At 43.7% G+C, this 20175-nt stretch overlaps 3 protein-coding genes across 7 annotated transcripts; all 3 read right to left on the bottom strand.

Moving 5' to 3' along the window:
• Positions 1–854: 854 nt before the first annotated feature.
• Positions 855–3318, bottom strand: sirt4 (sirtuin 4). Of its 4 annotated transcripts, none has more exons than XM_072382077.1 (4): positions 2938–3318; positions 2331–2815; positions 1595–1889; positions 855–1499 (listed from the first exon to the last, which is right to left on the bottom strand). In XM_072382077.1, exons 2-4 carry the CDS (start codon positions 2813–2815, stop codon positions 1347–1349), a joined length of 933 nt encoding a protein of 310 aa, XP_072238178.1. In that variant the 5' UTR covers positions 2938–3318; the 3' UTR covers positions 855–1346. The 4 variants fall into 4 exon arrangements, with proteins under 4 accessions (XP_072238178.1, XP_072238177.1, XP_072238176.1 ...); XM_072382076.1 differs by having other exon boundaries at positions 2331–2840; positions 3099–3318; XM_072382075.1 differs by having other exon boundaries at positions 3099–3317.
• Positions 3319–3900: 582 nt separating this feature from the next.
• Positions 3901–10321, bottom strand: sxph (saxiphilin). Of its 2 annotated transcripts, XM_072382072.1 has the most exons (17): positions 10246–10321; positions 9727–9881; positions 9104–9203; positions 8843–9019; positions 8588–8750; positions 8422–8486; positions 7727–7884; positions 7413–7599; positions 7167–7315; positions 6993–7083; positions 6420–6467; positions 6133–6315; positions 5776–5923; positions 5287–5369; positions 5002–5186; positions 4344–4530; positions 3901–4250 (listed from the first exon to the last, which is right to left on the bottom strand). In XM_072382072.1, exons 1-17 carry the CDS (start codon positions 10298–10300, stop codon positions 4207–4209), a joined length of 2178 nt encoding a protein of 725 aa, XP_072238173.1. In that variant the 5' UTR covers positions 10301–10321; the 3' UTR covers positions 3901–4206. The 2 variants fall into 2 exon arrangements, with proteins under 2 accessions (XP_072238173.1, XP_072238174.1); XM_072382073.1 differs by lacking the exon at positions 6420–6467.
• Positions 10322–10862: 541 nt separating this feature from the next.
• sfi1 (SFI1 centrin binding protein) lies at positions 10863–19869 on the bottom strand. Its single transcript, XM_072382071.1, has 31 exons — positions 19292–19869; positions 19152–19223; positions 18887–18997; positions 18695–18789; positions 18500–18617; positions 18309–18411; positions 18043–18199; positions 17793–17954; positions 17629–17699; positions 17448–17540; positions 17255–17352; positions 17098–17164; positions 16558–16688; positions 16363–16444; positions 16100–16278; positions 15930–16005; positions 15658–15753; positions 15484–15560; positions 15294–15396; positions 15098–15194; positions 14494–14654; positions 14327–14401; positions 13494–13568; positions 13207–13383; positions 12919–13124; positions 12754–12837; positions 12457–12637; positions 12267–12366; positions 12009–12153; positions 11821–11920; positions 10863–10994 (listed from the first exon to the last, which is right to left on the bottom strand). Exons 1-31 carry the CDS (start codon positions 19450–19452, stop codon positions 10866–10868), a joined length of 3582 nt encoding a protein of 1193 aa, XP_072238172.1. The 5' UTR covers positions 19453–19869; the 3' UTR covers positions 10863–10865.
• Between the last annotated feature and the right edge of the window lie 306 nt (positions 19870–20175).

Below are 20175 nucleotides of genomic sequence, written 5' to 3'. Positions count from 1 at the left end.
AACTTTTTCAATAAACGAGAGTTAGGGGACAAGAGCACAAAGAACGAGATTAAAACACCTTCTCAACTATTAAACACAGGACTGATGGTGCTCATTTCCCAGATGTGAACAGCTGACACACAAACACTACATTTAGATTGTAAACTCAATCATATCCCCTGTAAGGACTCATCTATTCTCCACCTTAGACTTAATACCTTCTTAACTCATTTTCATTGTGTTGTGCTCTTTCTCCGTTTTATAATCCATCTAGATTTAGATGGTGTTTTTATTCCTTATCTGGAATTACGATGTGGTTTTGGCTGTTTAATTCACTGTTAAAGCCTTTTGCAGTTGGCCTGTGCAGTTTTTAAAATGTGCTACAAAAATAATTTGGACCTGGAGCTAACCGACATTCAGAATCTGTGGATCGATCCAAAGAAATGAGAGACGGTCCCAGACCGTCGCTGCACGAGAAGCCTCCCTTTGTAGTATTAACAAGCTTTTTTTTTTTTTTTTTTTTTTTTTTTTAAATAAAGGGTTGTTACTAAGAAACCATCACGGGGCGTGGCCAATCGTTTGGTTCGCACTCTTCTTAATTCATTTTCAAATCTTCAGCAGTGCTGCTGACTGTGTTCAAACTCAAGCTTCAAGTGTAGCATTTAAGGGAAAAGCATAGAAAAATAAATCATGTCAGCAAAGTATGTCAAATTCAGCCCCCATCAGAAAGAAAAAAAAAAAAAGATCCTTTCATCAACAAAGCCATTTTAATGAGGTGTTCTCAGCATCACTTGATGTTCCAACAATGACTCCACGACGATAAAAACAAACAGCATCTTAAAAGTCTGGAGACTGAATAAACTATGTGATATATGTGATATTTTTTTGCACGATTAAAATGTGCTACACAAATAATGTTAGGCATTATTTCTGTAACAGCAGCTTGCTCTTCCGCTAGTATCTTGTTGTTTAAAGTGTTCCTCGACACCGTGTCTGTTGTAACTCACTTCATCTAAAAGCAGCATCGTTGTGCAACCGTTAACAGAGTCTAAGAGGATCAAACCTTTAGTTCCATCCTCACCGTTTTAAACGCAGGACCTTCAACAAAGTCAAGCAACAGCCCAACAAACAGCAGAGTTTGAGTCCTTCCAACAGAAAAACAACGATCGTCATCATTCTCATCACCTTTCAGATATTATTTGTACAGCTTGTCAGTGTTGGTGTATTAGTCTTTGCCCTGCGTCGATAAAAGGAGCCATTTCTCCTTCTGGCGCCTTTTCATATCACCACATCGTGGACACGGTTACTTAAAGTCTGAGGTAGTTCTGGTCTGCAGAGCAAAGGTGATCCAAACACCGTCCGCAAAGTCAGAGGAGCCGAATCGCTGACAGCACGTCACCACAGCGGCCGATCACTTTCAGCTGAGCCAGGTGGTCTGCTCTGGTGGGCCCGATGTTCAGGATGGCGACTGGCATCTTCCGGTCGCTGGCGGCCAGTAGAAACCTGTATCCCGAGTACACCTGGGCAGCAGCAGCAGCGAGGAGAAGCACAATTTAAATGCAAAAGTCTAGGAAAACAAGAGCCGTAATCCGGTGTTGCTCGTGTGTTTTTCTACCTGCAACGATGACCCCACGACCAGCACAGCGTCCGTCTCTGCCAGTCTGTCGTGCACCAACTGTACGGTCGCTTTGTTGACGGTGTCTCCGAAAAACGTGACCTCTGGCTTCAGTATCCCCCCACACTGCTCACAGGAGGGGACTCTGAAGTTGAGAACCTGCTCGTCCTCCAAGAAGACATCGCCATCTGGAGCAACAGCACCTGCCTGAGCTGTCCACTCTGGGTTTAATGATAAAAAACGCCTCTGCAGATCCTCCCTCGCTGTGATGGCACCGCAGCCCAGGCACATCACCCTGAAGACAGACATTTCATCTCAAATGGTTTTACAAACTCGGGCACAGCATATTTATTTATGTAAATGTGTGTTTTTTCATTTGCCTCCGCCATCACAAATATAAAACTTTAAAGGCTGGTTGTACGCAGCTTTAAAGCATGCTTTTGAGCTTTTAAAATACTCTGCTCTACATTTAAGTGAGTCTCTACTTGCATAGTTTATTCAACACATTCCTCAACGCTCTTCAATGTGAGAGAATATACAGTTAAATCAACCAACCACAACCATAAAAAAAAACATACACGTGAACGCATCAGTAAAATAACTTAGTGATAAAGTACAACAATATTTATGGGATATATTTGATACTTCAGCTACATCTTGCAAGTAAAACTTTATCATACTAGTACTTTTACGCTAAACTTCCCACTATCCCGCTCAGATTCAGGTGTTTTCTCACCTGTGGGCGCAGCCGTGGAGCTCGGTGAGCTTCTTCTGTCCCGCCTTTGAGTGAAGGGCGTCCACGTTCTGTGTGACCAGCCAGTGCAGCTTCCCTCTGTCCTCCCAGCGCTGCAGCGCCCTGTGCGCGTTGTTCGGCTGGTGGGAGGAAAACTGCGGCCACCCGACAAAGTTTCTGGCCCAGTATCGCTGACGGGACTTTGCACTGCGGACAAACTCTGCGTGCTGCATGGGTCGCCTGTCTGTGCGGGCGTACAGCCCCACACCCTCCGAGCGGTAATCGGGGATGCCCGACTCTGTGGAGAGACCCGCTCCGCTGATGACAAACAGCCGTCTGGCCCGGGTCACAAAGTCCTGCAACAGCTCTCGTGAGTGGACATCAGCGGTGCTGCAAGCGGGGACGAAGTCCAACTTACCTGCAGGGACCGAGGAGGCTCTCCGTGCCGGTGCTGAGGGAGAAGTGACGACCCGCCATGGCAGTCTCATCTGCAGCGGCACAAACACAGCGACGCTGGTCATAAACAAGCACACAATTCCGTTCTGTGAACAGTGGCGTCAAACCACTGACAAAAAACATTAATTGTCCAGTAGCTATGAGTCTATCGCACCTTTCTATAAATACAGGCTTTTAAGGACACGGTGTGAAAAGTGTTAACGTCTGCAAAGCTCGAACCGATGGCAAAAAAACACTGGCTTCATGTTCTTTAGTGTACGTCTCAACCGGTAATGACGGCTATCTGACTTCAATTCAGTACTTTAGCTACTTTACCTTATTGATGGCTGCCAGTGGTGTTAAATTGCTGAAGTTAGCAGCACTACAAAGAGTCGACAGCTATGAGGAGTAGTTTTGTAACATGTCAAACCACAACGGGCTGATATAAGATCGGAACCTTTGTCAGATAGTTGGAAACAGGAAGTCTCCGCGTCAATGTAACACCAAACACAGCCAGGGTCAGTTTGAGATTGCGACTGCGCAGTAGGCACTCATGAAAACAGTTGTGCTTGTAAATCAACTCATTAGTAAGTTTTAAGAACGTAAGTATTTACTAACGTAGAAATTCAGACGAATTTAACTTGTGCTTATGATATATGCTTAAACGTTGGCCTGATATTTACACAGTCGTGACTACTTATTTTATTATGTATAAATCTGCTGATCAATTTGGTCATTAATCAGCTGATTGCTTTGTTTCTAAAAAATAATTAAATTTGAGGGAAGTGTCACAGGTGCTGTAAACGACTAACTAACTGATAAGTTAATCACTTAAAGTTTAATGTTGTAAATTGTTGAAAGTATAAGAAAATAAACACATTTCTTGAACCGTATATCTTAATTAATGCAACAGGTAACTCAAGCTGACTGAATTGTACCAAATGAAGAGTCAAAGTAGAGAGAAAAATGGAATTTAGAACCAAGTAAATAACTCAGGAAGAGAACTTGAGTTAGTGACCTTTGTTACATGTACAGAGTTAATATATATGTTTCTTGTTTCAAATAAAACTCTTGTAACTGAACATATTTTTCTGGTCTCTAAACACTCATAATGAACCAGAAAACCATGAGTAACATATGAACATATGACTGAATATTACATGACTTACATATACTACATACAATATAAGAGCTTTAGAAAGGTTTATTCCTTTAATAATTTTATTTGTATATCTTTGTTGTAACCAAATATTTTTGCCTAAAATGTTCCAACAAGCAAAGAGCTGACTTGGAGTTTTAGGACATCCATTTCAGGGAAGCTTCAAATCAAGATTAGCCACACATTATCTTAGTTTTTCCATAGCTGACAAGATATATTGTCAGGGTTACAATAATTTCCTATATTTTCAGATATAGGAGATGGGGTATTGCTGTTTTTCTTCCATCAGAATATGCTGCACACATCCTGGTTACAGAACTCCAGGATATCTGTTGTGAGGAAAGCGGACATGAATGTTAAGGCTATCATCGGGGGAAAGTTAAGTTAGAGATGTGACGCGTGTGTTTTAGCAGTGGTCTTACCAGAGTGCGTGCAGTTGAAGACCGTTTCCACATGAGTGTAAAACTCCTCTCCGAGGATGGAGCGGTAGTCCTTGTGGCTCGTGTGGACAAGACACTCTGTTGCGTCTTTAAACAGTAGATCGCTTTCTCCGTACTGATGAGACTCGAAGAGTTTGAACTCGGTGTCAGGGTTGGCTCCCAAAGTTTCCTGTGACATGACGCAGAATAAGTGTGCACACCCCAGGTATCACTCGACAACACTGCAAAAACACTTACTGCAAATTACTGTCATACGTGACCTGTGAGAGAATAATTAAGAGAATCTTTAGAAATAAGGAAAGTTTGAAAAAGTGGTATCAAAACCCAAAAAGGGCCTTCAAATCCACTGATATTTGATGTGCTACTTACTTACTTAATAAAAATGTTTTTGACCATTTCATTACAGAGAAAAAGTCTCTCGGGTTGCATTTGAACCAACTTCAGGAGACTAACTGGAGAACAATGCCTTGAGGGCTTTCATGCACTGCGTTCAAACTGCAGTTTTTATGCTTTACTTCAGGCGTTATTGTGCTACATAAACAAAGCTTGGTTAAAACAGCAAGGTGAGCAGTGGATAATGAATTGGTACTCGCAGTGGGATTTAAAGAAAACAACATATTGATAAAAAAAAGTAACCGACCTGTGACTTCATGAGGAAGTCGTACACTCGTGCGGCGAGCACCGGCCTTGTCATGATGGTGTTTGGTGGGATGACCCCCAGGTTACAACTCTCCCACTCCGACAGAGGAGCACGACGCCCATCTCCACACAGCAGCTCAAAATCAGACAATGTCCATCCCTCTGCCCAGCCGGTGGAATTCAGACCTTAGGTGCATCACGATGACATAATCAAAACACACTACATAAAGTACGGTATGTTAGCATCGTTTTGTACTATAAATGTCAGGTGTTTTGGATAACTCACTGAGAATGTTGGCATGGAGGTTGTGTTGCTCGAGGAAGGCTACATCTCCATAGCTTTTCCCACTTTGATCTCCCACCAGACACCTGAAAATGGGAAAAGGGATAGTTGTCTAAAAGATTAAACAGAGTGAAACTCAAATGGCGCTAAAACCGATTGAAGCTTGGACTAAAATTGATCTGCTCGCTACGGAGAGAGAGAGACACGACTCCAAATGGATGCTAATGTGACCCCTTGCTGTTGGGTGCAAATAAGCAACCGTTTATTAAGGTTAACTAAGAAGGTGGCGATAAATCAATCTGTGGTTTTACGGATGGCCCAAAGAGGGCAAACACAGCTGTTAGTTCAGGTTGAAACACTTTTACATATTTTTGAGTTGTCTGCAAACATCTTAAAAGGTGAAATAAAAACAAAAATATCACAATGGTTGCATTTATTCTTAATGGGGTGAGCCATCTCTCCAAACTGCAGGTGAACGTAAAACAACCATACCTTAAGGCACCCATGTTGCCATAGTAACGTTCATTGTGGTTGTCAGCGCAGCGTTTGGTCGCAGCCTCGCCTGTGCCTCCCATACACACTTTGCACAGATTTCCCTGCGAGCCAGGAAGACAGCCTTTCCAAAACACCTGATTGTACACTAAGAAAACAGAGAGTGGAAGGCTGTACTCCCACGAGAGGCTTCATACAACAGAGGAATGAAGTCGAAATTGAAAAGTAGCAACCAGTATGGAGAGCAACGGCGTGAAGACCAAGAACGGAGAACTGACAAGATATTCCTGTAAATGTGAATAAACGGCGAGCACATTCAGTGAAGAAGGGCTCCACGTGGGGTTTTGGAAACACTACCTTGGTTTGGATCACAGGGAGAGGTGCTGTTATGGTCGAAGCTCAGCGGGTGTTTGTACGGCAGCAGCCAGCCTGCGGGGCTGTACGTGTGGCTGTGACAGGAGCGGCGGCCTCCCAGATTCCCCATGAACACATTCCTGCTGGAGCGCTTTGCTACTGCTACGCCGACCACCGAGGGCAAAACTGAGGGTACAAACAATGTTTTGTTCCATGTAAATGCAACCATCACATCAGCAGCAACAATCTCTGGGAGTGTAGCACGAAGCTGCTGTTCTTCTTCATCTCACCGTCTGTCTCTAAGTGGGCTGATCCTTCGGCAGGGACACATTTGTCTCCTTTGGATTGAAGAGAACACAGCAAACACTCGTGAAAATATTGCAATTGATAAAGGCCACAAGTGATTGATCAGATAATTATTTTCATAGTTGACCACAGTGAATAAAATATCCAAGGGTAGTTATCTTTAGTGTAAGGGATCCACTTATGCTGGAGGCCCCGTCTGCAGAGTGTGAGTGAAATCTTGCTTTGTTTTGGCTTTGTTTTTCTTTCTTTTGGGCTGTTATATTTTGAACCGAAGGGGCCACCATAGTTTCACCTCCACCAATATTAAATATCAATGTGCTTAAAATTGTGAAGTGAAATGTAAAGAATGACATTTGCTCATCTTCACCTTTACTAACACATCTTACTGGCCATGCACAGGCGACATGCTGAGCCTAGAATACATTTGTAATGTTTGCCTTTGAAAAGAATAACCTTACATGTTTAACGAATCAATAAGCCAAGAATGAATATGAAAGGCTCCAAATCTGGTTTTGGACTGGCCTTTTTGCTGAGTTTAAACATGATCACGGTCTTACCATAATATTCTGTCACCACAGGGACAAGACCACATTTTCCAGCAATGAATGAGTGAGTTGCGTCCAGCGAGACCGCGTCCACCTCATCCCTCTGTGGTAAAGGCACACGTCACTGCAGCTGGTGCAACAGTTCTCCACGGAGTGCAATTCATGTCTGAGATCTACATCACTTACCTTGATTTTCTCGATGCAGTCACGCATCGAGACGGCTCTGACACACACCAGCGGGTCTGACTTTATGCTCAGAGCCCACTGCTCACATTTCTTTTGCTCAGCGTGGCTGATGCAGCACCATCGCACGACACTGTCCTCCAGGGAGCTTCCTGGAAACACACATAGGCTCAGAGTTGCTATAAAAGTGACGTCTCGTCTGGTTTTTAGTAACAAAAAAAATAAATCAGTGCCAGAGAGCGTAAGCACCTTCATGCCCAAGACCTTTGAGGAGTGCAACATAATCGAGCCCCAGCACCTGGCTGACATCCATGTCATCTGATAGAATGGCCAGTTTGTGCGTCAGATCTTTGAAGAGAAGATCGCTCTCTCCAAAACTTAATGAGTTGAAGAGCTGGAAGCGTTGCCGCACTCTCCCTTGTTGACCGAAGAACAACTACAGAATCCATTAAAAAAAAAGTGCACAGAGATGTCGCATTGGCTGGACCCACGAAGCACAAAGTTTGTTACGTCTGATGGCATAAGTGACAAAAAAAAAAAATAAAATGTATAGATATATGTACCTGAATGGTCATTAGAAACTTTCTCACAACCTTGCGAAAATTGTGTCTGGTGACCATTCCCCCTCCCGGACCACGACCGAGATTGCAGCTTTTATAGTGGCTGAGAGGAGCTTGTGTGCCGTCAGTACACAGCAACCTGAACCTGTCTCGCTCGCTCTCTGACAGAGAAAAAATAAAAACAAGAGGAGAGAACAGATGTGTTTTTCATTGGGAATTTGTAAATCTTACAGGGGTTATTCAGTTTAAAATTCAACAGATTCCACACTTCATGCACAGACAATATTTCCAGAAAAGCATTGGCAACAAAAGGAGCATCCACAAAAGACTTAGTCTTTCCAAATAAGCATAGGTTGTGTCTCACTGCTTTGAGAGGAAGGAAACTATTGTTGGATGGGAGTTCTCTTTGAGCTCTCAGGTGGCCCTGCATTGTGCCATTGTGACCAGAGTAGCCATATGGGCTCAGGAGTACCCTGGAAAACCATTTTCATCACTTTTTATACCTTTTACCTTTGTTTTCAGTCTATTTTGGGGCATTATTATTTTTTTATCAAAAAGACGGCGTGGAATATGAAACTAAATTTGCAGCAAGGAGCTCATTACAATATCATGATCTTCGTCCTAAAACCCTCGGCGACCAGATAAGGTTTTTTTAATTGAATTATTGGCAGTACAGCATTATAGGCTGCAGAACTTACCTTCAATACTTTCAAGAGCTAAATGGTCCACGAACGCAACATCTCCTGCCCCGCTCCTAAGACATCTGTGGCAACCAAAAGAGGCAGAAATCTAGACTCACTAATATTCTTATGGCCACCTCTCCTGTTAAGTAGATGAGTGTTTTGATCTTTTGTCAAGGCTGACCTGAGAGCTCCCTGGTTGTTGTAGAAAGGTTCGCTGTGAGACGTTTCGCAGTGGTAATTCTTTTGGCGTATGTAAGACTTCTGGCCTTGGCACAGGGTGCACAGAGGAAGCGCCATGGCAGCAGCTCCAGGAACACAGCTGGCACTGAAAAACTCACTCACGTCTGCTCGAGAGGAGAAAAACATGTCAGAACCAGATCAGAGAAGACACATAAAAAAGATTAAGCGGAGCCGAAACTGACAGCAGTTTCGCTACCCTGAGTGAGAGGATGCTCTTTGGACCAACTCAGGTAGTTTCTGGACAGCAGGAAGCCCAGCGGAAGGCTCCATCCAGCCGTCCATCGGACCCCACTGTGACAGCTCCTGAGGCCCCGCAGGGATCGGATGTCCAAGCTGCTGTTTGTCACCACAGCCACAGACAGAATGCAGCCTCCTGCAGATAAACAAACACAAACCTCTCATATCTCAGTGCTAAGGAGATACCGTGAGGCGTGCCAGGAAACAGAAGCAAACCCACCATCACTGTATACCTCCTTAGCAATGGCAACAAGGTCGAACTGCTTCACTGCAGAATAAACTTCTCCTGCATCTAAAGTTACTATGTCAGCTCGATTACCCTGAAACAAAAAAGTCAGAGAGAATTTTTTTTTTTTTAAATTTACAGCTTAAAACAAGACCCGGTCCCTTAAATGTGAGTCTGAGAGCAGTGCAGAGCAAGTTAATCATACTGTCATGTTAATGACATCACTGCCTACTGGGGAAAAAGAATCCATAAATTGACATTTCACTGTGCCAAGTTGTTCCTTGGTGTAAATAGTAAATCTGAATCTCACAAGAATTTCCAGGTCTTATATATCCTCGTGTTTGTGGTGCATTTTCTCAACCTCTCAGACCCTTTATCTGTACAGCTTCTGTCATACTTCCCACTAACCTCACAAGCTGCTCTGCTGGAAACAACATCTCTGAGATTGTGGTGACTAATTTCTGTTCAAAGACTATAAACTCCCATTTAGACAGCTACATATGAAAGGGTTGAGAAATGCCTTACCTTTCTAAAATGACCTTTTTCCAGTAATTTATTTTAAAAGATTAAAACACACACACACACAGCCTAATGCTGGTTATTCAAGCATCGCTCACCTTAATTCTGTCTATGCAATCAATTGTGCTGGAAGCTCTTATGCATGAGAGTTTGGCAAAAGCCGCTTGCGGCAGCACGTCCCTCAGAGCTTTACCCAGCTCGGCACACTTCCTCTGTTCGGGATCCGACACTGTGCACCATCGCATCTTCTTGGCTGCCACGCACAGAACAGTTTGAATGGCCCACAAAAGCCAGTCAGAGCAGCACTGTGCATCTAATCCTTCAAGTTATTGGTTAACTTCATGCATTTTTTGTCATCTTAGACACATGCAGGTCAGTGGAACACTTTTGCACATTTGTTAAACAAACAAACGTAAAAAGAAAAATCATTATCACTAGTTACTTTAAAGTATGACCCAAGATTTATTTGAAAAATCGGTTTTAATGGCGTCCTGAAAATAATAAAAGCTCCATAAAGCTGTGAAGAAAAAGATAGCCGCATAAAGTCATCAATATTACAATGAGGCTGAATATCAGTCCAAGAATAAGGAAATAAATAACTGAGAAACGCTGCTTACCCCTCATGCAACAGGAAAAGATAACAAAGAGTAAAACACGATAAAGTCCTCGCATTCTGATCAGCTGAGGATCAAAGACTCAGGAAAAATGTGTCCAATGCAGTCAGTAAACAGTCCTCCGTCTTCTCTCCGTGTCTCAAATGCCGTATTTTCCAATAGTGTAAGAGGTACTGCTACAAACATGGAAAAAGAAAACCTATTGCGCAAGGGCAACTCCTTTGAAAACAGTTAAGTCACTTTTGGCGCACATATGGAAGATATTTAGCACCATCTGTCACAAGGAGATGGTGAGGAGAGGGATATCCAGCGTTTCAAAAGTAAAAGTGTAAATTTAGGGTGGAAGGCAGCTGCAAAGTAATTGGCTTTAATGTTTTTTTGGATATGTTCTGTCAATTTTCAGACATCTGACGTGATTTCTAGGAATTACCAGCTTTATCTAAATGTTAAAACAACTGGATGGGAAGAAAACGGCTCAGTGCAGTTAAGGTTCAAAAGCTCTGAAGCATTTGCGAGTTCAACATCAGACTTTGCTTTGCTCAGGTGGCAAATAAGCAGCAACATTTGGCATGTTCCGGTCATGCCGTAAACACACAGTTATTGCTCTCCGTGTCGTTTGTCTTTCAACAGAAGGAGGAAACTCCTGAGGTGTGGAGGACGGACTGTAAATGTTGAATTCTCTCTGCGTGCAGCAGCATCGCTGGTCTCCGTTTTCCCAGTTCAGTGGACAGTCTGTGGATGCCCTCCTCCAGCTGTGACACAGAAGAGGGTTTTATTCATAATAACAACGACGAGTAACGTGTGTGATGACAGTCGTTTAGAGTCAGAGATGTAGAAGAGTGGATAAATAGGCAACAAAAGGAATGAATGTGAAATTTAAGCCACTTTGTGTAACACTGCTCAAAATCAGGACTGTGCGCAAACACACACACACACACACAATGTTCACTGTTCAAGAGGGTCTTTTTTGTTGTTTCAGAGACTGAACAAAGAGTTAAGAAAAAAATATACATCAGTGTAGCTCCATATAAAAGATGAAAAAAAGCAAACAAAGTTTAAAACCAAGGGGACACAAAAGTGAGCAGAGAAAATCTGTCCAAATATGCTCATTTTGAAATTGATCCCTGCGACATTTTCAGCAAAGTTGGAACTGGTGCGCATTTACCCCTGTGTTGCATCACCCGTGGAAACTTTTGGCAGCTGAGGAGACCGACAGCTTTGCAGATTTTCTTAAACAATAATATAATGGATCGCATTATGAGAAATGCATGCGTCTAACTCAAAGACAAGTGGGATTTGGTACCGACGCGTGCTCTCAGTTTGTAGCGTTGCTTCGTGGACTCTTTAGTCTGGATTCTTTATTTCCGCACACTGAAATACTTACAAGGAAAAGTTTCTCAGCTCATCAGCCGTCAAATATGAAGATATTTGATTGTATAACGGCATAAAAATGGGATTTTCAAACTGTGTGATCTCTTAGAGGAACCATGCACGTGCCGACAATCCTGCATTTGTACAGCTGTGCTGTTTGAAATTCAGGTGCTGCTTTCACATTAACATTAACACGTCTGTCATTACCTCCTTCAACTCGTCACAAACTGATTTTTTTTCCATTTGTTCATCCTCGCCGCTCGTCTGCAGCCAGCTTTGTAACACCTCTCTCAGCTTTCGCCATCCTCTGAGTGGACACAGACACACACGCCATTAAACACCAGTCTAGAGCATAGACTCATGTGCAATAATGAAAAGAGGAATGAGATTCATACCGAAGCTGCTGTCTGCTCTGCTGGAAGCTCTTCATTTCCTGCTGGATGCTGAGAAGCTCTCTACTCAGAGCTGATGCTGGATCAGATGACGCTTCTTCTACGTGAGGATTCACAGTCTTTCCACTGGATCCTCTCAGTTGGTTCTCTTGAAAAGGCATCAAAGCAGCTTTGACTGTGGCGTTCGAGGCGCTCTTTATAACCCAAGCTTTACATTTGTGTGTCTTACAGGCAATAGAAAAAAAAATGCAGGTAACACACCTGAAGGAGCAGATGAGCACCACTTAAAAGGAGTGGCAGACTGATGAAAAGGCACAAGTACAGCAGCCTCTCCCAGACGCGAGCTGCTGGATTTCCCTAACTTGAAAAAGGAAAGACACGGATTAGAAACCAAAGTGATTCAACGCAGAGGTGGGAGCTTGCTGCTTTGTGAGGCCACAGTGATAATTACTGCGTTTTCAGTCTCTGAGGTCATGAAAGCAGAAGGAGGTAGAAGAAGCTCTTGGTTTTGGGCTTCCAGATACGAGCCCACAGTGGACATATGAGGCTCAGAGGGTGTGTGAGAAGGACATCTGAATTCAAAACATTTTGTAGGTGCTTCAATGCTGGTGAGGTCAGATTCCCTCAGGGTGCTTTGGGAAACAAAAGAAAAAACGTCCACCGTCAGAGAAAAGATTTCAGCGCATTGTTGTATTTTAATGTAGAAGCACAAGTGTCCCATAAAGGGTGAACGTATTGGCAGCTTTACTCTTTATGTGGCAACGCGTGCAGTGGAGACTCAAAGCGCTCCTTTCGGGAACGTGGCTGACATCTGGGCATTCGGGTAGAAAGCCTGCATAAAATGAGCAAAACTGTTAGGCCTTCATGTGTTGGACACAGTTTCACAGTCGGCTGGACTGAAGCACACACTCACTGCTTGCTAAGCGCTCCATCTTCAGCTGCCTGCTCCACTGAGTCAGACGAGGAAACGCTGTTCACTGCAGGCTCGGTAAAACAGAAGGTCACACTCTTTTTCGGCGGTTGCGCTTGGCCCTCTTGCTCTTTTCGTGGTTTAGATAGCGCCCGTTGCTTCCACCGCATGGCACAGCGTTTAACAACTCTCTGAAGTTGCTGTGATCTCTACAAGACACACGCAGGCAGGATGAAATGGCACTCAAATCTGATGCCTAAAATCACGAGAAGCACACACACAGCCACCCACTTGTCCTTGGCCCAGTTGTGTTAGGCTCGTTGTCAGATCATTCATGCGAGCGGCGTAGGTGAGGATGCGAGTCACGCCCTCCCTCAGCAGGTGGTCTCTGTAGGCCTGGGCAGCTCTGGCTGCTCGCTCTCGCTGCCTGCGCTGCTCTGTGACCCACAGCCTCCATCCATACAGCACCTGCGGCCGGTTCACAAAGCAAAATCCAGCCACACGAAATGCTGTGAGCGTGGTTTCTGCAGCATATTCTCCCATTTAAAGTGAGAGAAGAATGTGGAAGCAGGTGTTACCTTGGCCTGAAGAGTGAGGGACCAGTGCCAGAGAGCTCGCTCTGTCTGCTTAGCCTCTCTCCGTCTGTGCTGCAGCTGTTAACAAGAAGAAGACCAAAGTCAAGCTCAGTTTGATAAATCAAAGCTTCATACTCTTATCTGTTACCCGATGGCATCTGAGAAGCAGCTCCCCACTTCCAAATACATACAGGCAGAGTTTTAAAGAATATTCTTTAGCTTTAAACAAAACCAAGGGTTAGATGCACAAAAAGAAGGGGTTCTGAGTGTATAAAACTAAAACACTCATCAGCGAAGCAAAGAAGCAACAACTAGCAAGAGATCAGCTCCGTAAATTCAGAGCAAACTCATCTACGGAGAGAAAACAGAAATGGTCAGATTTCACATTAGAGCGACTGCAAATAACTGACGACCTCTGGCTTTATCTTGAACAGATGAACGTACATCTTTTACTGTATAAAATCTCCCTCGGACATAATCAGGAGGAAGATGTAAAGATTTCTTAATTAAGCCCTGCAGAAGCCAACGAGACCATCTTCTGCCAGAGGATCAATCATAGCAGTCTCAAAGACTCGCACCCGAAATGTTAAAGAACACATTACGAGAGCTGACAATCAGCCAAAATCAGGGAAACTGTCTGCTTTGTTCGTGGTTTGTGGCCTCAGGTTACACTGCTATTAAAAGATGTGTGTGCGAGGCCTGAAGGATGCTAAAAAACAGATCACCATCACAGAAAAAATGTGCTCCACAAGGATCCGCACATTATCATTTTCCTCTCTAGCCGTCGACATTCATGCAAATCAATCGGTTTGCTGAAAATGTGAAAAAAAGCAAACCTTCATTTTCCACTCTTCAAAGTACGTCTGGTACAGCTTCAATTTCAGCAGCAGAATTCCTTGTCGCTTCATCACCTGGGAAACGTCACGTTTTTAGGAAACGGCGTTACAGGACGAGGTCAACGGTGTTTATTTATCTAACTGTACAGAGATGATAAAGTTACAACCTTATTTTTTTGGTGGTGGTAGTGATGTTTGCTCCATGCTGTCAGAGTTTTAGAGAGGAGTTTGGAATTATGGTGCCGCCTGGCCTTTTCCATGCCCATCCTCTCCCTCCGAGCCTCCCTGGTTTGTTTCCTCCAGTGTCTGAAAGAGCGCAGCAGCCGCACTAAACATGGAAAACATCAAGGCAAAGCGTGTAACACAAATACAATTCAGGGAAAGCTGCAAAACAAACACTTTATAATTACTGAGCTGGAATGCAGGACTATTACAGTTGAAGAGTAAAACACAACAATAATGGACTAAATGCAAAGACACAACATTTAATAAATCTTGCGTTTTCTTAAATGTTGCTTGTCATTTGTTTTGCTTTTTTTCAGTGCGTCTGTGAACATGTCTGAGTGTGGGTGTGTTCTGATCGGTGATCCTGTTTCTTGAAATCTTGGTGTGTTTTGAGCTTTTGTTGTTGTGTTTTCTACCTCAAGGCTATTGCACTAGCCAGTTCAGTTAAAAATTACAGGAAAATGACAGTCGTGTGATTGAATTTCAATTTTGTTCTCAAAGCAGTATTGAAATGGAGTCTAAACTACATGCATGAACTTTGTTTACCCTGATTTATTGACCGCTGAGCCCGACTCAGTGCTTCCCCCTGCTGGTGGCGCTTTGACACTGCACGTGTTGTTGCTGCTCTCCACTCGAGAAACACCTTGAGTGAATTAAAGCAAACAAAACACTCGGCAAATTAATAAAAATAAAACACAAATGACAATAATTGGACGAACTGCAGCACAGAAGTGCTAGTAACCTTAAGTTGGAGGATGTGCTGAAAGTGGCTCTGTGCTTGTCGCTCTGCGACCCGGACCTCACCCAGCAGCGCTGCTTTCTCCCTCCACACAAGAAAAACTTTCCTGATGATACACGAGAGAGGGTGGTGACGCTGACACACAGCTGCAATTTCTAAACAGAAAGAGCGAGACTGTATTTGTGTTTATTACCTGAGAAAACACTGTGTCTGCTGTCTGTAAAGCTCCTCTGCATGTTCTTCAATGAGAGACATCTGTCGGTGATGTTTCTGTGGACACAAAGGAAGTAATGACCTCGGCATTATTTGCATCACTCCCACGACATACAAACCATTTGATCATGCCTGAAATCATTGCGAAATTCACCTTCCAGGCCACACAGGAGTGTTTGAGGAGTTTAACTTCGTGGTAGCGCTGGATCTCCTTCAACCTGCTCTTCTTCACTCTCTGTCGCTGCACAAACTAACAACACACACGCTGCAGAGATTAACACACACAAACACACACACACAGACCGACAACGACAGCTAACTGCACATCTGTTTTGCACTGACATGCACACAACAACTTCAGTCATTTTACTAACCGTGTCAACAAACGGCGAGCACAGTGAACGAAATGAAGCCTGAAAAACGCACCTTTTTCCATTTGTCCACAGCCATTCTCATACAACGCAGGTCACTCTGATGACAGGCCTGCTGCTCTCTGTTTCTCCTGACATAAAAACAAACTAATCAACAAGCCATCGACGATAAAAGATCACAGCTCAGACGGTTCAACGTCGGCAGCAGCGCTCATTTTGCTCCACCTGTCTCGTATGTCAGTGCTGTTGTCTTTCCACTGAATCATCGTACTGTGCAGAAGTCTGTGAAGATACAGACGGTGTGAAGCCTCCTGTTTCTCTGCCTCTTTGATCTGCTGTTGTGTGCGTCGTCGCCATCGGGCCCAGGCTCTCTGCAGGTGACATTTCTCCTCGTGGACAACTGCCTGGAAACACAATGTCACGTGTGAGCTGCACGACGGCGGTCTTCATCAACGTTACACTGTGGTTTCCATCTGCCGCCGGCGTACCATTCGCTCAGAGAGAATCTCCTCTTTGCGTTTCTCTGACTGTGCCCACCACGTGTAAAACACCCAGGTGTACTGACGCTGCCTGAAAACACGGCAGACGAAAAGACACCATGTAGCACAACACACAGGTCAACTCTTATTAGTTTTTGGGTCACTCACAACAGGTTTAAAAGTTTGGTAAAGGCGCAAACTCACCGATTGAAGACTTCCGCTTTGTGCCTTCTGTGTTCACGCAGTCGTCTCTGCAGAGTGAACTCGACCCATGACTTGACACATCTGGTTAACGTGCGCTCTACAAACAAAATGTCAGCACGATGCTCCAATTCCTGGAGGAAAACGGGAGTGTGTGTTATGTGTCACATTTCCAACGATCATTCATTTTTTAAGAAGTCCATAAACTTTGACATCACGCTTCCCGTCCTCTTCCAGTTTGGAGAATTCTCCTTCTTTACGTCTGTAACTGAGATGCTTGTTGCTCAAACGCAGTCTCAATGTTTGCCAGAAACTAGATTTCTGGTGCCCTCCCACACCCTCACTTTGGTCTGCTGGACCACGTTTCCCTGCTTCGCCAACCAACTTAGTATCAGGTGATAAAGTTGTTTCGGTGTATGTTGCTTTGTGCACGTGACGTGTGGGATGTCACATTTTGCATCCAAACTTGCTTGGACTTGGCCCTGGGGGTATCTCATTTTCTCCAAATGTAATTCTTGGCAGATAAACACATGATAATAATACCTGCATGTGTCTTTGTTCAGCAAGCTTCTCGCTCCAGTGGTAAAAACAGCTCCTCAACAGAGAAATCCTGCAATGACAAAAAAACAGGCCGAGGGGTTAATTAAGCAATTAACACTGCTTTACTGAGTTTTATATTACATAAATGTAAGCAAAACACCTGTAAGTATTCACCGCCATCCCAGTTAGCGGTTGAAAACTCTGATCTTCAGCTTCCTCCAGACGGTCCTTCCACAGTTTCCAGTACTTACTTATCATCTACAAAAAAGAAAAACAAACAACTCTTGCAAATTTACCAAAGACGGTGGAAGCCGATGCTGTAATGTGTTGATCAGTTTATGCAGATCGGTTACTGTTTGGTGATAATGCTGGACAGCGACGTTGTTGTTCATTCGATGCGTTTTGCTCCAAATGACGTTAAGGGACAGCCCCTCCAATCCAGCCCGCTGCAACAGAAACGCACAGTAATACATTGAGTGAGCACAGATTCTGCTTATTTGTACAGAGGTTGCTTCGGTTGTTGGTTTTTCTTACCAATAAACTTTGACGGAAATGTTGACTCGCCATCTGATTTCTCTCAACCTCTTCTCTGCACAGCTTCACATCTACCGAGGAGCTCAAGAGCCAAACGCCAAATTGTACATATGTAGTATTTGTGATTCTGTTGCGGTCTTTGCTCTACGTATGCATTAGGATACAAGCTTTCCAGCACACTAAGGCTCTGCGCTTGGTGCTCCGAACAGCCAGGCGGCCTGCAGCTTGCAAACGGGTCTCTTCACTGCGTCTGCGATCCAGTGCGTCGCTCCATTGACTCCAACACTTCTGCACCAGGCCCAGACAGTAGGCGTGCTGAGCCAAGGCTAAAAGATGGTCACCCAAAGGAAAAATTAGCAAAAACAACTTCAAGAGACTTGAATAAGTAATGTTTTGAAGCCAAACCATAAAAACCTTGTGTTCTTTTCTTGGCCTGGTGATAGGATACATAACTCTTCCACTGATGGAAGGCTCTTCTTTTTAGTCTTAGGTTTAAGTGGAGAGAGGCTTTGGATTCTTTCTCCTTTTGGCAACAAGCTGCTGTGTGCATCACCTTCCACTGAAGCCACGCCTTTAAGAAAAATATAAAAGTTACATATAATTAGAAAAAAACACGAAGAAGAGAAGTATCCATTGCACCTAATGTCGACGACGTCCAACTCAGCGGATTATGACTTTACCTTCCTCTGTAAGTTCAGTGCCCTGTACTTCAGGGCTTGGTCCTCTAAAGTGAAAAGGTCTCGTTGCTGCTGTAGCCTCGTCCGCCACAAACTCCATGCTGAGCTGCAACACACAGCAGCGCGAAAAACATTAATCAATCAAATCATAATTATAGTTGGATAATTGATCGGTAAATAGAACTAAGTCTCACTGCATAGTTGGGAGCCTCTTCTCCGCAAGAGCTGACTCAAGCACTTTGCTGTGCATTCTACTCATCTCTATGAAAAGCTCCCATCCGTCCCAAACCAAACGCATCAGTCGCCTGTCAGCTAATGACAGAAACCAAGCAGTTAATGACACATCTGACGCTTGACAACAGCCACGTGTTCTTTATGGTAAATCATACCCAATGCTTGTGCACTCTGCAGTTTAGTCCTCTTCTCTTTCTGCAAGGATACAAAATGCCTCCAACTCTGCAATGCCCTGTTACACAGATAATATCTAAAACACAAACAACATCATTAGCCCAGACAAACAGCATTCAAGCAGCAAGCAGAGCTGTGGCACTTTGGACTCCATCTTCATCCCTTATATTGACCTGTAGTGACACTCGGCCCGCATTGTAAGACTCCACTCCCTCCTGGACATCCACCACTCGTCTTTCCATCCCCCAAAGGTTCGTCTGAGGGTTACGCTGTAATAGTGAGATCTGTAACACACAATATGCTTTTAAAGATCAGAGAACAACTCAGGTCAGGCAGGACATTCGACTCGATAAGCACACAAAGTGGCTTTAAGACTAAGCAGATGTACGCATTTCTTATTTGACCAAGTCTAGCTGCAAAATAAGTGTAACACGTTACCTGGCTTCATGAGGAAGAATTCGACCAAAGGTGTTCTTCATCCATATTTTCAGAAACTTTCTTGCCAAGTGTCTGCAGAGGTTAAAACAGTTAAAGTCACAACAGTAATAGGGGGAAATATGGTACAAAATACGATGTACCTTATCCTCAGCTCCTTGAGTCTTCCACCTTTGTTCCAGCTGTACCCGACTTTGTAAGGAACTTTTCTGGTGTGAACTTTTCGCTCCTGTTTTGTTTCACCTCCAGATCTGACAGGTCGGGCTCTCACTGGGTCTGAGTTTCTGGCAGAAATACTTTGCATTATAATTAAAGTCACTGTCACAGACAATCACACGACCGCAAACCTCGCTTTAAAACTACACGTCTCAAACGGTAACACTTTACTTGACTTTGAAGTCCTGATTTTAAAGCAAAAATAACATGCTGCGTCGTTGCAAAAGTGCCGTTGACTTAAACAACTGCCGCGCGCTTGTTTTTCCTTGTCACGTGACCACTGGTGTGATACAGGGTTCAGTTGTCAACGGCAACGGCCTGAGCCAATTTTCTGTGCAGTGAGTCCCGATTGTAGCGGTTGCAACGTCTTAAGTTTCCGATTTTGTTTCATGATTTTAACAAGATCGTCCTAGGGTAGTACTTATGACACTTTTCGCCAAAAAGCAGCTTAAATCGTGACATATTTACTCCGGTGCAACGTCAAGTAGCCCACTTGGGTCCTTAAAATTAAAGACAATCACTGTTAGTCTTTGGCCTTCCGTGTGTGGGCGGGATCTTTATTTTGTGAGGAAAGTCTCGGGAGTTTGCCATAGAGAAACTTAAATCAAGCAGACCCTAAAGCTATCATTAGGTGTCCCAAATAATGCCTGTAAAATGTTTTTAATTTAGTATAAATAATATCCACACAAATAAATTTGATTTTGGTCGCACTACAAGGGCTGTATATCCTATCAGTAATACTTATTTTTCCATATAATTGTTTAGATAATAAAATATTGTGTCGCCGAAGCACACTTGACTCAAAATATTT

The sequence above is a fragment of the Leuresthes tenuis genome, unplaced genomic scaffold, assembly GCF_036924035.1.
Source record: "Leuresthes tenuis unplaced genomic scaffold, fLeuTen1.0.hap1 SCAF_3, whole genome shotgun sequence".
Taxonomy (NCBI): domain Eukaryota; kingdom Metazoa; phylum Chordata; class Actinopteri; order Atheriniformes; family Atherinopsidae; genus Leuresthes; species Leuresthes tenuis.
This window is presented reverse-complemented; position numbering and strand designations above follow the sequence as displayed.